Raw genomic sequence first — 15,066 nt, 5'->3', positions numbered from 1 at the left:
TTTGGCAATGTTAGAATGGTGTTGAGTCGAAAGAGAAAGGAACTAAAAGAGGCTGAAAAAGTAGCTATGAGATCCGGAAATAACCATCAAGTCCGAGATTTGAAGAAGGAGATAGCTGAACTGGTGGATAAGGAAAACAGACTTTCGTTCCAGAGATCAAAAGTCATGTGGGCAAAATTTGGAGATAGAAACTCAAAATACTTTCATAGCCACGCTTCACAAAGAAAGAGGAAAAATTTAATCCGGAAGCTGAAGGATTCCAATGGCCGTGTGGTTGAGGACAATGAAGGCATAGCGGACTGTCTAGTACAGTATTATTAGACCCTCTTTAGCTCAACGAACCAGCAATACTGTTCGTCGGCTACAGATTCTATTCAAACTGTGATTACCGAGGAAATGAACTTCAAGCTCTCAGCTGAGTTCACCCATCTGGAGGTAAAGCAAGCCATTAACCAAATGGCCTCGCTAAAGGCCCCAGGGCCAGATGGTATGCCACTCCTCTTTTATCAATACTATTGGAATTTAATTGGTGATGACATTTCTAAAACTGTGTTGCATTATCTTAATTCTGCCACTTTACCTGAGCACCTAAATCACACTTTTATCACCCTCATTCCAAAAAAGAATAATCCTGAATCTACTTCTGAATTTAGACCTATCAGTTTGTGCAATATTTTGTATAAAATTTTCTCAAAAGTTCTTGCAAATAGACTTAAGAAAATTTTGCCTAATATTATCACTGAGAATCAAAGTGCTTTTACAAAAAGCCGCCTTATTTCTGACAATATTCTGGTTGCTTTTGAGTCTTTACACAGCATGCAGAAATACACAAGGAAGGAAGGTTATATGGCCATCAAGCTGGACATGAGTAAAGCGTATGATAGAGTGGAATGGCCCTACCTACAATCAGTCATGGAAAAAATGGGGTTCACAGAGCACTGGATTGATCTCATGATGTTATGTGTTAAAACTGTGACATACTCGATATTGGTGAATGGAGAACCCAAGGGCATGATCACACCATCTAGGAGCATCAGACAGGGAGACCCTCTCTCTCCTTTCCTTTTCTTACTTTGTACTGAAGGTTTTAATGGATTAATCAATAAAGCTGCTCACCAAGGATATATTAAGGGTTACTCTCTTTGTAGAAATAGCCCACACCTAATACACCTTTTGTTTGTAGATGATAGCTTGCTGTTTTGTAGGGCCACCATTGAGGAGTGCCAACAAGTTTTAGACATCCTAGAGGTGTATGGAAGTTGCTTAGGACAACAGATTAACCGAAGCAAGACGACAATATTCTTCAATAAATCTACCACTGATGATACTAGAAATCAAATCAAGTTGGCTTTGGGAGTTCCAGAAATTATTCAGTATGAAAGATACCTGGGATTACCCTCATTGGTAGATAGAAACAAAAAAGCAAGCTTCAATTACATAAAGGATCGAGTTTGGAAGAAATTGCAGGGTTGGAAGGAGAAACTCCTATCACAAGCTGGAAGGGAGATATTAATCAAAGCAGTTGTTCAGGCTATTCCAACCTACACCATGAGTTGCTTCAAACTTCCAATAGGGCTTTCTTCAGAAATTGAGAGCCTAATAAGAAGATTCTGGTGGGGTCAGAAAGGAGAACAAAGAAAAGTCCATTGGGTGAAATGGGATACACTGTGTCTTCCTAAAAAAGAAGGTGGAATGAGATTCAAGGATCTAGCCAATTTCAACGATGCTCTCTTAGCTAAGCAAGCTTGGAGATTACTTCACAATAAGGATTCTCTATTCTATAGAATCTTTAAAATGAAGTTCTTTCCAAATTGTAGTTTATGGGAGGCTCAAGATTCTAGCTCTGGATCACACGCTTGGCATAGTATCCTAAAAGGAAGAGATGTCCTAATAAAGGGTGCTAGATGGAGGGTGGGGTGTGGAGAGGATATTAGTATTTGGAATGATGCCTGGTTACCATCACAGGAACATCCACGAGTCCTATCAGATATTGTACCAGGTTTTGAAGACGATAGAGTTGCTGATCTAATTAATCCAAGTACAAGAACATGGGATGCAAATTTAGTGCACGGGTTGTTGTCACCTGAAGAAGCCGCACTGGTTCTTAGTATTCCATTGAGCCGCACCCCTGTAGAGGACAAAATCATCTGGCCTTTCACTCCCTCAGGTAACTACACGGTAAACTCGGGTTCAAAATTCTTAACTAAACTACCTTCTTTAGGTGCTCCTGCAGGTAACACACAGCAGCAAACTGAGGTATGGAAGTTGATTTGGGGGCTTAATGTCCCAAATAAAGTGTGGAACTTCATGTGGTGGGCTTGCAAAGAAGCCATACCAGCTAAGCGCAATCTGTTGAGGAGGAAGATCCTTACCGAAGATAAATGCGAAGAGTGTGGTGGGGAGTCCGAAACAACAACCCATGCTCTATGGAAATGCCCCATGCTGGATGAGATTTGGCAAAACATCCCAGGCTTTGAAGATCGGGGACAGTTTAATGTTTCAAGTATCAAAGAACTGATCAACCTGACTCACGAAAAAAGAAAGGACGTGGATCTCATGGCTATGGTAATGTGGACGATATGGCACCGACGAAACCAAATGCGCGCACACTCAAGTGTTCTTCCCAAAGCACAAATCTTCCAACAAGCTTCACAAGCTCTTGCTACTTTCCAACAGTCCCAATGCGCCCTCACAAACCACGCAGCAGCTACACGTTCTCAGCACAGTGTCCAGTGGCATCCTCCTCCGGAAAGCTGTCTTAAACTAAACTTTGACGGGGCCACTTTTTCGGAGTTGGGCAAGGTGGGTTTGGGTGTGGTAGTCCGCGACAGCCATGGAAATGCCATTGCCTCACTTTCTGAACAAGCACCGTTACCATTCGCACCAGTTATTGTGGAAGCCATGGCTGCTGCGAGAGCGATGACCTTTGCACAGGAACTTGGGATCACTGAGTTTATACTTGAGGGAGATTCGGAAGTTGTGATAAACACCCTCCGAAACACAGAAGCTTCCCTGTCAACATTTGGCCATATTCTTGAGTCTGCAAAATCCACTCTAGTTACCAGTAATTGTATTGCTTTCTCACATATTCGTAGAAGTGGTAATAGAGTTGCCCACAACCTAGCTAAACATGCTAGACATGTTAGAGGTTTGTTGGTGTGGGTGGAGGATATTCCACCACACCTATATGATGTACTCTTTGTTGATCCGGGCTGATCTGTTTTCAATAAAATAGTAGTCTTCTTTCTCAAAAAAAAAAAGGCTAGCTCTTCCTTCTGATTGTCTTCTCCATCTTGTCTTTCATGTTTCTTTTATTAAGAAGAAGCTGGGTGCCCAAATCACACTTATTCCTACTCTTCCTCCCGTGGATTCTACTAGTTTCTTGCAACCAAAACCTATTGCTATCTTACAACATAGGTCTAAACAGCTCAAAAACAGACTCATTACTGAAGTCTTAGTCCAGTGGCAAGGTCAAGATCAGGACCTTGCTACTTAGGAGTCTCTCTATAACTTGCAGCATCAATTCCCTCACCTTGAGGGCAAGGTGTTTTGATTGGGGGTTATTGATAGGTATTGGTTAGTAAGGTATTTTAGTTAGTTAGTTACTGATTGGAGGGAATAAGGGTTAGTTGCTAAGTTGGAGGGAAAAGCAATTAGATGAGCTGTCAGGAAGTTAGTGTGGGTATTGATTGTATCATATTGTAATGCATATACTGGGGAGCTATAAAGATTGTAACATCATCCAGAAAGTAACAAGACAATTCCATTCTTGTTATCTCTCTTTTCTTCTTCTCTAATTCCCAATTCTAGATAGAACTTGTTGGTCCCTATCATGTTCTGTTTCTTGTCATTTCCGCATCCCGCATTAATACGGGAAGAGTGGAAGGGTTTATAGTTGAATTTGAAGGATGAGGCAACAGATTTAGGTGTGGCAAAATAGATGGCTTTTATTTGGTATTGTGGGAGCTATTCTTTAATTCGTATTTTTTCCAAACATAGAAATAAGTATGGCAACTGACAGGGACAGAGCCACAGCGGGACCATGGCCACTTAGCTTTTCAAAAATCCCTTTTACTGTGTAGGCCTATTTTAGAATTCGGCCCAATAAAGCTGATGGCGTCCCCTGATATTGTCCTTCGCCTCCTTAAACCAAACCCAAAAAAAGGCCCAATAACAACAATCCATTAACAAAATTAAACGAACAGTATATGTAAGACCAAACATTTCCTAAAACCCATCATATTCATTTAGTCAAAATATTTTTTTGGTCAATATTTTTCCAAAAATTCAAAACAAAAAAACCTAAATTGGAACTGATCCGGTCACTATATATTTTTTTTTTTTGAGGAGAATGAATAGAGTAACTAAAGTGTAGAATATAACATTTAAATAAAGTTCGATGCAGCTGTATTTTCAGACCTGAAATGCTCTGGTTTTGGGGCAATTATTCGAAATGCTGCTGGCGAGGTAATGGCTGGCATGTCTGTTAAGGGACCCTATGTGAATGATAGTGAAGAAGCTGAAGTCTTAGCATGCAGAAAGGCGATAGAATTCACTGTTGAAGCTAGTTTTTCAGAGTTAGTGATTGAGGGTGACAGTGCGAACGTGATGAGGGCAATCTCGATTCCTTTAGCTAATAAATCTCTGTTGGGACACATATATGAAGACATTTGTAGCTATCTTGATAGGCTGCACTCGGCTTCCATTAGTTGGGTTAGAAGGGAGAAAATATGGTAGCACATTCGTTGGCTCAATATGCTAGGAATATCTTTGATGAAATGTATTGGTTGGAGGACTCACCATCACTTTCTGTGACTGCTTTGTACCAAGATTCTTTACATCTTAATGAATAAATGAATTTTTCGTTTTCAAAAAAAATAAAGTTGGATAATTACTAATTGCTAATGGTTAGTTGAGCATTTTATTGATTGCCTTTATCTAATGGTCGGTGACTTGCTGAATATTTAATGAAGTTAGTTGAGCATTTGTTTTTTGGATATCATCTTTATATTAAAAAGACAAAGAACATTACTAGACATAAATAATTAATTTAGTAATAATAATTAATCTTAACAATAATCTTAATCGTAAGTACAATTGACTTTGAATTTTTTATTTTCTTGTATTATTTTTTACCTAGCAAAGTAATTAATTTGAGCAACAATAAATGCATTGTAATCTATTAAGAAACAATTATTTTGTTTTTTTTGTTTTTTATTTATTTATTTTTTTTGTGTTTATAGTTTGTTAATACTAAATGAATGTTATTTGTTAAGAGTTTTATAGTTTAACTGGTTGATACTTCTAATGTGTCAAAATCTAATATTCAAATCTCCCATCTCTTATCATAAGAATCAAATTACAAACAAACAAAAAAAAAAACAAAAAAAAAAAAAAAAAAAGAAAAGAAAAGAAAAGAAGAAGTTATTTTTGATTGGGTATATATGTTGAAATGTTTTGACTAGAGATGTGATGAACTTGGGATGTGTGTGGTCTTTAGGTCAGATATATATATATATATATATATATATATATATATATATATATTTATTTATTGTTGAATGTTGATGTGGGTGTCATCAGGAAGTTGGAAACCATTAATAATCGTCTATATTGAGGGAGGAACTCTTTTTTTTTTTTTTTCTTTAATGTATTTTTTAAAAAATTATTTTCTATCTTCTTATGTGTTATTTATTTATTTTTGGGTAAAAATAATGTTTTTTTTGTAGGTGGATTAAATGTGAATTTGTATCCAAGCATGATGGAAAGAGTATAATGACATCAATGTCATACTTGAGAATGTAAATTGCAAATTTCTATAGTCGTGAGACCAATTTAGAAGTCATCCCCAACTTAGAAGGTGTAAATGTACTTTATACTTTATAGCTTACTAGCATGTAACTTGTAACTTGTGCAATGCGCAAAATTTGTTAAATGTTATTAATATTATTTTCCTAAAGAGAGAAAAAAAATATACAAATAGAGTATGTTGAATTAAAGTAGTTTAGTCTTTTTTTTTTTTGGGTAATAATATTTGAGTTGTGTTTTGGGTTTTCGGAGACTATTTCTTATTCTATTAGCAATAGTAATGTGTTATAATTTAAAATGGAGTAGAGATTTACTGTTTTGGAGAACTTTGGCACTTGAAAGAGGTAAGAGATGGAGAAATATTAGGTATTTGTATTTGATGGGAAGATGGACAACCTTTGTAGATAAGCATGAAGAAGGTTTAAAAAAAAAAAAAAAAATCCCTTTAGAGATCAATGGGCACAAGAGAGAAAGAGAAAATTTGTTTCTAGGGATTGTAGATCAAAACTATGGATAATATATTTGAATTTTGAACCCAATAACTTATTTGATTAAAAAAAATTTAAATTGTCATATAACGCAAAATTGAGAATCTAATTGAATTTTCTCAACTTTGGCTTTATATGTAGATTTACAACCACATCATAAGTCTAGGCAATGTCCATAAACATAAAAAATTTCAATTTTTTTACAATATTAATGTGACAAATTGATATTTAATCATTTGAAACATGAGATAGTTATTAATTTTGTAAGTATAAAAAATATACATGATATAATGTAATGACGTAATCCACATTTGGATATGGCATAAAATAAGAAAAAGTATCCAACAAAACTTAACAACAAAACTTCTTTAAAAAAAAAAAAAATTGTGTAACATTAAAAATAGTGTGTTGTTAATCCTTGCTTGCATTTTACTCCTTGACTTGTTATTAATGGTACTACATTTTCAATACCAAAATTCCACACTCGTTTCTCTCTCCTTTGTATATGTGTGTATCTGTTTCTCAAAAAAAGAATTTCACACTCGTGATTGAGCAGTGCAAGGACTTCTTCTTAGTCTTCCTAAGATTGCTTCGAATCTTCAAGCTATTTCTAGTCTTTGTCGGCGTAACCAATGGTGGCAAAGCAAAGAGAAATGACAAGACCGTGAAGACCTGTCCATCTCGATGTTGCACCAAGTCTTTTCCCACAGAACACTGCAACTGTTTCTGATTCAACAGAATTGCAATAGCTTCCAACAATAAGTAGGTCCAGGTGCAGTTGAAATTGGTGGATTCATCAATGGATATGATAGGAAAACAAATAGCTCACGTTTATAGGTCTACTTTTTTGTTTTTTTGGTTTCTTGCCAAGTTAGAATTTATTATATGAATGTGTAATAATGCAGGGACAAATTTCGTCCAGTCATGCATATACACTCGTTATAGATTAAACTTTTTTTTCGATTAATATATAGTCAATTTATTAGTCTTTTCTGTGACATAGTAATTCTTATATAAAATTTTATCAATTTTAATTTAAAAAAATTTATTTTTCTATAGCACCTGTAATAGGTACATCAATGAAATTCTATAAGCAATATATACCTTTTGAAAAGAATTATTCTACTCTTTTTTCAATAGAGTGTTTTTCTCTATTTGTAAAAGTTCGTTGGTAACTTGTAATTTTGACAATAAGTCTAAACCGTAAAAAATTTTCTCCAATTTTTTTTGTTATATTTTGCTTATTCCTAGCATAGTTGTCAGTATCGATACGTATTGTACGATTCATATCGTACTGTATACAAAAAGTTCTATATTGTATCGTGAATTTGTGTCCAAGCATGATGGAAAGAGTATATTGGCATCAATGTCATACTTGAGAATGTATATTTCATATTTCTTTAATTATGAGACCAATTTAGAAGTCATCCCCAACTTAAAAGGTGTAAATGTACTTTATACTTCATAGCTTACTGGCATGTAACTTGTAACTTGTGCAATGCACAAAATTTGTTAAATGTTATTAATATTATTTTCTTAAAGGAGAGGAAAAAAAATATAAATAGAGTGTGTCGAATTAAAGTAGTTTAGTTAGTTAGTTTTTTTTTTTTTGGTAATAATATTTGAGTCATGTTTTGGGTTTTCGGAGACTATTTCTTTTTCTATTAGCAATAGTAATGTGTAATAATTTAAAATGGAGTAGAGATTTAGTGTTTTGGAGACCTTTGGCACTTGAAAGAGGTAAGAGATGGAGAAATATTAGGTATTTGTATTTGATGGGAAGATGGACAACCTTTGTAGATAAGCATGAAGAAGGTTAAAAAAAAAAAAAAACCCTTTAGAAATCAACGGGCACGAGAGAGAGAGAGAGAGAGAGAGAGAGAGAGAGTTTGTATCTAGGGATTGTAGATCAAAACTATGGATAATCTATTTGAATTTTGAACCCAATAACTCACTTGTTTAAAATAAATAAATAAATTGCCATGTAGTGCAAAATTGAGAATCTAATTGAATTTTCTCAACTTTCATGGACAGAGCCATTCATGGACTAGGGGGGGCAATGCCCCCCTCCCCCCAAATTTTTTTTTAAAATAATATAATTATATACCTATACATCTAGGTACTAATTTTAGCAATTTTGTTCAATAAAATTACATTTTGTCTATCTTATTGATCATTATAAGAGAAATGTTGCAACTACAAATTTTTTTAGAACATTTTTACAAACTATTGAGGTAGAAAATTCTTACTGATTTGCATCTGAGTCTACCACTTACATTATATTTTTACTTACTAATCTAGTATTTTCCATCTTTCAAAGTCCATAAAAAAATTTATAGATTTAAAATCTATATATATATATATATATATATACAAGCCCAAAATATTAGCCCAACAACAAAAATTACCGATAGGCGGTAGCAAAGCTAAAAAAAATTTGAGACTAATCAACCAATTTTACTAAAAACAAACAACTTAGCCCTTCAAAAAACTTGAAACAAAATAATTTTATCCTTACCAACAAAAAACACGCTCTACACACATAAAAATAATAATAATAATAATAATAAAAGAAAACTTTTGTCGGCTAACCAGTACAGCCGAATGCCAAAGCCACCACATGCAGCTAACAATAAAATTGCACCCCTTAATTTCAAGTCCTGGCTCTGTCCTTATGACAACTTTGACTTTATATGTAGATTTACAACCACATCATAAGTCTAGGCAATGTCCGTAGACATAAAAATTTTCATTTTTTTTTTTTATAATATTAATGTAACAAATTGATATTTAATCATTTGAAACATGAGATAGTTATTAATTTTGTAAGTATAAAAAATATACAAGATATAATGTAATGACGTAATCCACATTTGAATATGGCATAAAATAAGAAAAAGCATCCAACAAAACATTTTTTTTTTTAGCAACAAAACTTTTTTTTTTAAAAAAATCTTGTAACATTAACAAATAGTGTGTTGTTAATCCTTGCTTGCATTTTACTCCTTGACTTGTTATTAATGGTACTACATTTTTAATACCAAAATTCCACTCTCGTTTCTCTCTCCCTTGTATATGTGTGTATCTGTTTCTCAAAAAAAGAATTTCACACTCGTGATTCAGCAGTGCAAGGACTTCTTCTTAGTCTTCCTAAGATTGCTTCGAATCTTCAAGCTATTTCTAGTCTTTGTCAGCCGTCAGCGTAACTTACGGTGGCAAAGCAAAGAGAAATGACAAGACCACGAAGACCTGTCCATCTCGATGTTGCACCAAGTCTTTGCCCACAGAACACTTCAACTGTTTCTGATTCAACAGAATTGCAATAGCTTCCAACAATAAGTAGGTCCAGGTGCAGTTGAAATTGGTGGATTCATCAATGGGTATGTTAGGAAAACAAATAGCTCACGTATATAGGTCTACTTTTTTGTTTTTTTGGTTTCTTGCCAAGTTAGAATTTATTATATGAATGTGTAATAATGCAGGGACAAATTTCGTCCAGTCATGCATATACCCTCGTTATAGATTAAACTTTTTTTTCGATTAATAATATAGTTAATTTATTAGTCTTTTCTGTGACATAGTAATTCTTATATAAAATTTTATCAATTTTAATTTAAAAAAAATTATTTTTATATAGCACCTGTAATAGGTAATATACATCAATGAAATTCTATAAGCAATATATACCTTTTGAAAAGAATTATTCTACTCTTTTTTCAATAGTGTTTTTCTCTATTTGTAAAAGTTCTTTGATAACTTGTAATTTTGACAATAAGTCTAAACCATAAAAAAATTTCTCCAATTTTTTTGGTTATATTTTGTTTATTCCTAGCATAGTTGTCAGTATCAATACGTATTGTACGATTCATATCGTATCGTATGCACAAAGTTCTGTATCGTATCATGTCCAGTATAAAAAATATGCTCATTTTAGTTCAGAGAAAAATTAACAGTAAAATCTAAATAATTTAATTTGTATGGAAAGCTAATAAAAGCAAAATTCAATTTTGAATCTAATTAAATTTTCTCTAAGTATTGGTCATATATATATATATATATATGTTTTTTATGGTTTATTTATATTGAACTCCTCGTTTTCTATATTGAATTAACTCACTTGGTACAAATATTAAAAAATTTACATTAGATGAGATATATGACACAAAAGTAAACTCTAATTGAATTCCAATTTTTGGACTTAATTAATATTTAACTTGGCACATTTAATAAATTAGATTAGATGAAAAACATAGCGCAAAATTAGATTCTAATTGAATTTTAATTTGAAATCTAATTGGATTTTGTCTTTGCTTTATCTTTTAATTTATATATATATATATATATATATATAATTATTTCTTGGGAGTGCTTGACCAACTAAGCAACTATAAAATTTATCTAACAATTTTTTTTTTAAAAAAAAAGGAAATTAAGTTTTTTTTTTTTTAAAAAAGGCTATCAAACATAAAAAAAATCTATAAATTAATAAAAACATTTTTATAGATTTTTTATTTGAGAATTTAAATACCAATATGGGGTAAAAGAAATACATAAAAATGTAAAATAAAAAATAAAAAATTTTTTTTTGAGAAAAATAAATAAATATTATGACATTATTAACATAGAAGTTATGAACCTAGTAAATTTGCAATCATGGAGAATATCATTCTTCATGAAAGTTAAAAGTTTCTGCCATAACTTATAAAATTTTCAGATTGATGAATCTAATTAGTGATTTTTTTCACCCCCTCTCTTAGGTTGGGTGGGTCAGTTAAAGTTGGCTAAATCCGAGACTGACTTGAAATCCGAAGCAGTTTAAACCCGCCCAAGACCTTTTGGTCAGGTTGGATAGGGTGATTGAGTCAGGTTTTCCAGGTCTTTGCTCAGCTCTAATCAGTATCGATTTCTTATTATTTTCTCTACTCCTATTATTTATTATTCAATGTTATTTTGAAAACAGAGAACAATTTTTTTTTTTTTTTTTTTTGAGAAGAAGATCAGTCTGAAATTGTATATGTATTGAAGTTGGCATTTACAATCTTGTAAATTATAATAATGTACCATGTTGTAAATTGACAAAATTATGTCCACATGTGGATCTCTTTAAACATAAAACTATCTAGAATAAATTCAACAGCGTAAATAAAGGGAGGTATATATGCTTAAGTGCTTAACAAAGCTAGTTTGATAAAAAAAATTCTAATAATGTTGTTGTTTTGTGGAGATATATATGAATAAAAATATATGTTAAAATACATATAATATCATTTTAATATTGAAAACTGTTGTTTAAATAACAAAACTAAACACCCCCAATTTTTTGTTGCTCAAAAACATATACATCGAAGGAATTTGTGTTTTAGTCTTTGTCATTATTATTAGTGGTGCTAATTGTCAAAAGAAAAAATTATTAGCGGTACTATGTGATGTGACCATTACATGCTAAGTTCGTTCCCTTCCAATCTTCAACTATATGTGTATATGTGTGCTTTTCCTTGAGCGCTAAGCAGCGAAATCAAACCCTTTGTTTTGTTTCCACAAACTAATAGTCTAATACCCACCCAATCGTACCAAGCTTGACCTTGCATGGAGCTTTCTCAGTTGAGTTCAGCTCCACCATCCTTTTGTATGCGTGCCTTTATTTTTTTCTGGGGGTGTGGCTTTTTAGTCACCTCTGTAGCTGGCGGGAATAATGAGACGGACCGATTGGCATTGCTTGAGTTCAAAGCCAAGATCATTAATGACCCTTTCCGGGTTATGAGCTCTTGGAATGACAGCTTCCACTTTTGTCGATGGCGAGGTGTCACTTGTGGTCGACGACACCAGAGGGTCACCATGTTGGACCTACAATCTTCAAAACTGGTAGGTTCTATATCACCACATGTTGGAAATTTAAGTTTTTTGAGAATTCTTACCCTCCAAAACAATAGTTTTCATGATGAAATCCCTCTAGAAATTGGTCGGTTACGCAGATTGCAGTTCTTACTATTGTCCAATAACACTTTTAGTGGCAAAATTCCAAGCAATATATCCAATTGCCCTAGCCTTGAATACCTTCGTGTCGGTGGCAACCTTTTGACGGGAGAAATCCCTGTAATGCTTGGCACCATGTCAAAGCTTCGAGTTTTTTCTCTGAGCACCAATAATCTGATAGGAAGAATCCCACCTTCTTTTGGAAACTTATCGTTTCTAGAACTGTTTGTTTCAACATATAATAACTTGCATGGGGTTATCCCAGATTCTTTGGGCCAGTTGACCAAGCTTGAACTACTTGGTCTGGGTGCAAATAAGTTGTTTGGAAAAATTCCTCACTCAATCTTCAATATTTCTTCAATAAACATGTTCGATATAGCAGACAACCAAATCCAGGGGCATCTTCCATCAGACATAGGTCTCACTCTTCCAAATATCAAACTATTATACATTGGCAACAACCGATTTACTGGATCTATCCCAGTTTCAATTTCTAATGCCTCAAATCTAGATACACTTACATTGAATGATAATAAACTAAGGGGAAAAGTTCCTTCTTTGGAGAAGCTTAATAGATTTTCAAGATTTACCATTACCGGTAACAATCTTGGAAATGGAGGGGCAAATGACTTGAATTTTATCTGTTCATTGACAAATACCACCTATTTGACCGTATTGTCTTTAAATATCAATAAATTTGGGGGAGAGTTGCCCAAATGCATTGGCAATTTGTCAACTAGCCTTGCTTGGTTGCTTCTAGATGCTAATAAAATATACGGAAAGATTCCTACCTAAATAGGAAATTTGATCAACATGGAGAGACTTGATATGTGGCAGAACAAATTATCAAGTAATATTCCCTCTGAAATTGGAAAGTCTCAGAAGCTACAATTTTTGGCACTAAATGCAAACAATTTATCTGGGAACATTCCATTTTCTTTTGGAAATTTAACCATCTTGACAGACTTGTATTTATACAAGAATAATCTTCAAGGCAAAATCCCTCTTAGCATAGGCAAGTGCCAAAATTTGATCAATTTGTTTCTTTCTAATAACAATCTCAGTGGTTTGATATCCCCACAGGTCATTGGTCTTTCATTCTCACCAATTAGGCTAGATTTGTCTGCCAACCAATTTACTGGTGTCCTTCCCATGGAATTAGGGAATTTCAAAAATTTAGAATATTTGGATATTTCAGAAAACATGTTGTTTGGTAAAATTCCAGAAAGTTTGGGTAGTTGCGTAAAGTTGGAATTTCTAGCTATGAGAAGAAATCACTTTCAAGGGATTATTCCACCATCTTTGGCATCATTAAGAGGCCTTAGATCTCTAGATCTTTCTAACAATAATTTGTCTGGAGAGATTCCAAAAATTTTGGAGAACTTTGTCTTTTTGCAATTTTTGAATCTATCTTACAACCATTTTGAGGGTGAGGTACCAATAGACGGAGTTTTCAAGAACATGAGTGCAACTTCAATTAGAGGAAATGATAAGCTTTGTGGGGGCATGCCTAAGTTTCAACTTCCTAAATGCAAATATGAAAAATCCAAAAAGAAAAAGTTGACCCTTACCTTGAAATTAATGATCTCTATATTTTCTGGGCTTATTGGAGTATCTTTGGTTTTGTCACTTCTACTTCTTTTTTGTTTAAGAAAGAAAAGAAAAGAAAATATCTCAAGTGACTTAGGAAATTTTCTTTCGAATCTCTCTTACCAAAGTCTCCTAAAGGCAACCAATGGGTTCTCTTCTACCAATTTAATTGGTGTGGTTAGCTTTGGGTACGTGTATAAAGGGATTCTTGATGAAGGTAGACATATGGTTGCTATTAAGGTTTTTAACCTTTTGCATCGTGGAGCTTCCAAAAGTTTCAAAATAGAATGTGAGGCTTTACGAAATATTAGACATCGAAATCTTGTAAAGGTCCTCACATCATGTTCTAGTATTGACTATCAAGGCCATGATTTTAAGGCTTTGGTAATGGAGTTCATGGGAAATGGAAACCTAGATGAATGGCTGCATCCAACTCCAATAATAAATGAGACTCTTGAGGAACCAAGAAATTTGAGTCTTCTTCAATGGTTGAATATTGCCATTGATGTTGCTAACAAAGTTTTCAGACCCGGACCGTTCATTGAACCATAAAAGGAAGAGGTTCAAAGTTTTTAAGGTCGAACCAAGGTCGAACCGTGATGACGTCATAATTAATTTAATAATTATTTAAAATATAAATAAATTAATTAAACTTAAAAGAGGAGTATTCTTAATATATATATATTTTTTTTTGGTTAACTGTGGACTTATTATCAAAAAAAGTGTAGTGATTTTCTGTTTTTATATTTTTTAGATCAACGTGGCACTCTAATTTTTATAAAACTAAAAAAAAAAAAAAAATTGACTAACTAAGAAATCAAAACGTGGCATTGCCATCTGATTACCTCCACCTACCCCCACTTTCCTTTAATGCCCACCTACCTCCACTTTCTTTTAATCTTATCTAATTACTTCATTCTTCTCTACTTTTCAGTTTTCATTCTTTTCTTTTCTCTTCGTCAGTTTCTAAGCTTAACTCTGCTCTCTCTTCTGCAGATACGGAAGAAGCATCAACGGCGACGCTAAGATGTAATCTACCAAGAAAATATTACCTTCTGTGTTGGGGGGCATAAGTAGGATTTCCTTCTAGTAATTTATTAAGGACGTTTTTCTCTTTTTTCCCTTAATTTTATTTCTATATATTGGTCGGTTTTGAAAATCAACTCCGACTGTGTCACCGCACTGGCGTCGGAAAGGTCATCAAGTT

At 33.4% G+C, this 15,066-nt stretch overlaps 2 protein-coding genes across 2 annotated transcripts; both read left to right on the top strand.

Moving 5' to 3' along the window:
* Nucleotides 1-4,470: 4,470 nt before the first annotated feature.
* Nucleotides 4,471-13,064, top strand: LOC115961967 (LRR receptor-like serine/threonine-protein kinase EFR). The gene is made up of 2 exons (XM_031080851.1): nucleotides 4,471-4,672; nucleotides 11,965-13,064. The coding sequence occupies exons 1-2, from the start codon at nucleotides 4,471-4,473 to the stop codon at nucleotides 13,062-13,064; spliced, it is 1,302 nt and encodes a 433-aa protein (XP_030936711.1).
* Nucleotides 13,065-13,082: 18 nt separating this feature from the next.
* LOC115961966 (probable LRR receptor-like serine/threonine-protein kinase At3g47570) lies at nucleotides 13,083-14,892 on the top strand. The gene is made up of 2 exons (XM_031080850.1): nucleotides 13,083-14,395; nucleotides 14,856-14,892. Exons 1-2 carry the CDS (start codon nucleotides 13,083-13,085, stop codon nucleotides 14,890-14,892), a joined length of 1,350 nt encoding a protein of 449 aa, XP_030936710.1.
* Nucleotides 14,893-15,066: the final 174 nt, after the last annotated feature.

This window comes from Quercus lobata, chromosome 9 (genome assembly GCF_001633185.2).
Source record: "Quercus lobata isolate SW786 chromosome 9, ValleyOak3.0 Primary Assembly, whole genome shotgun sequence".
Classification (NCBI taxonomy): Eukaryota; Viridiplantae; Streptophyta; class Magnoliopsida; order Fagales; family Fagaceae; genus Quercus; species Quercus lobata.
This window is presented reverse-complemented; position numbering and strand designations above follow the sequence as displayed.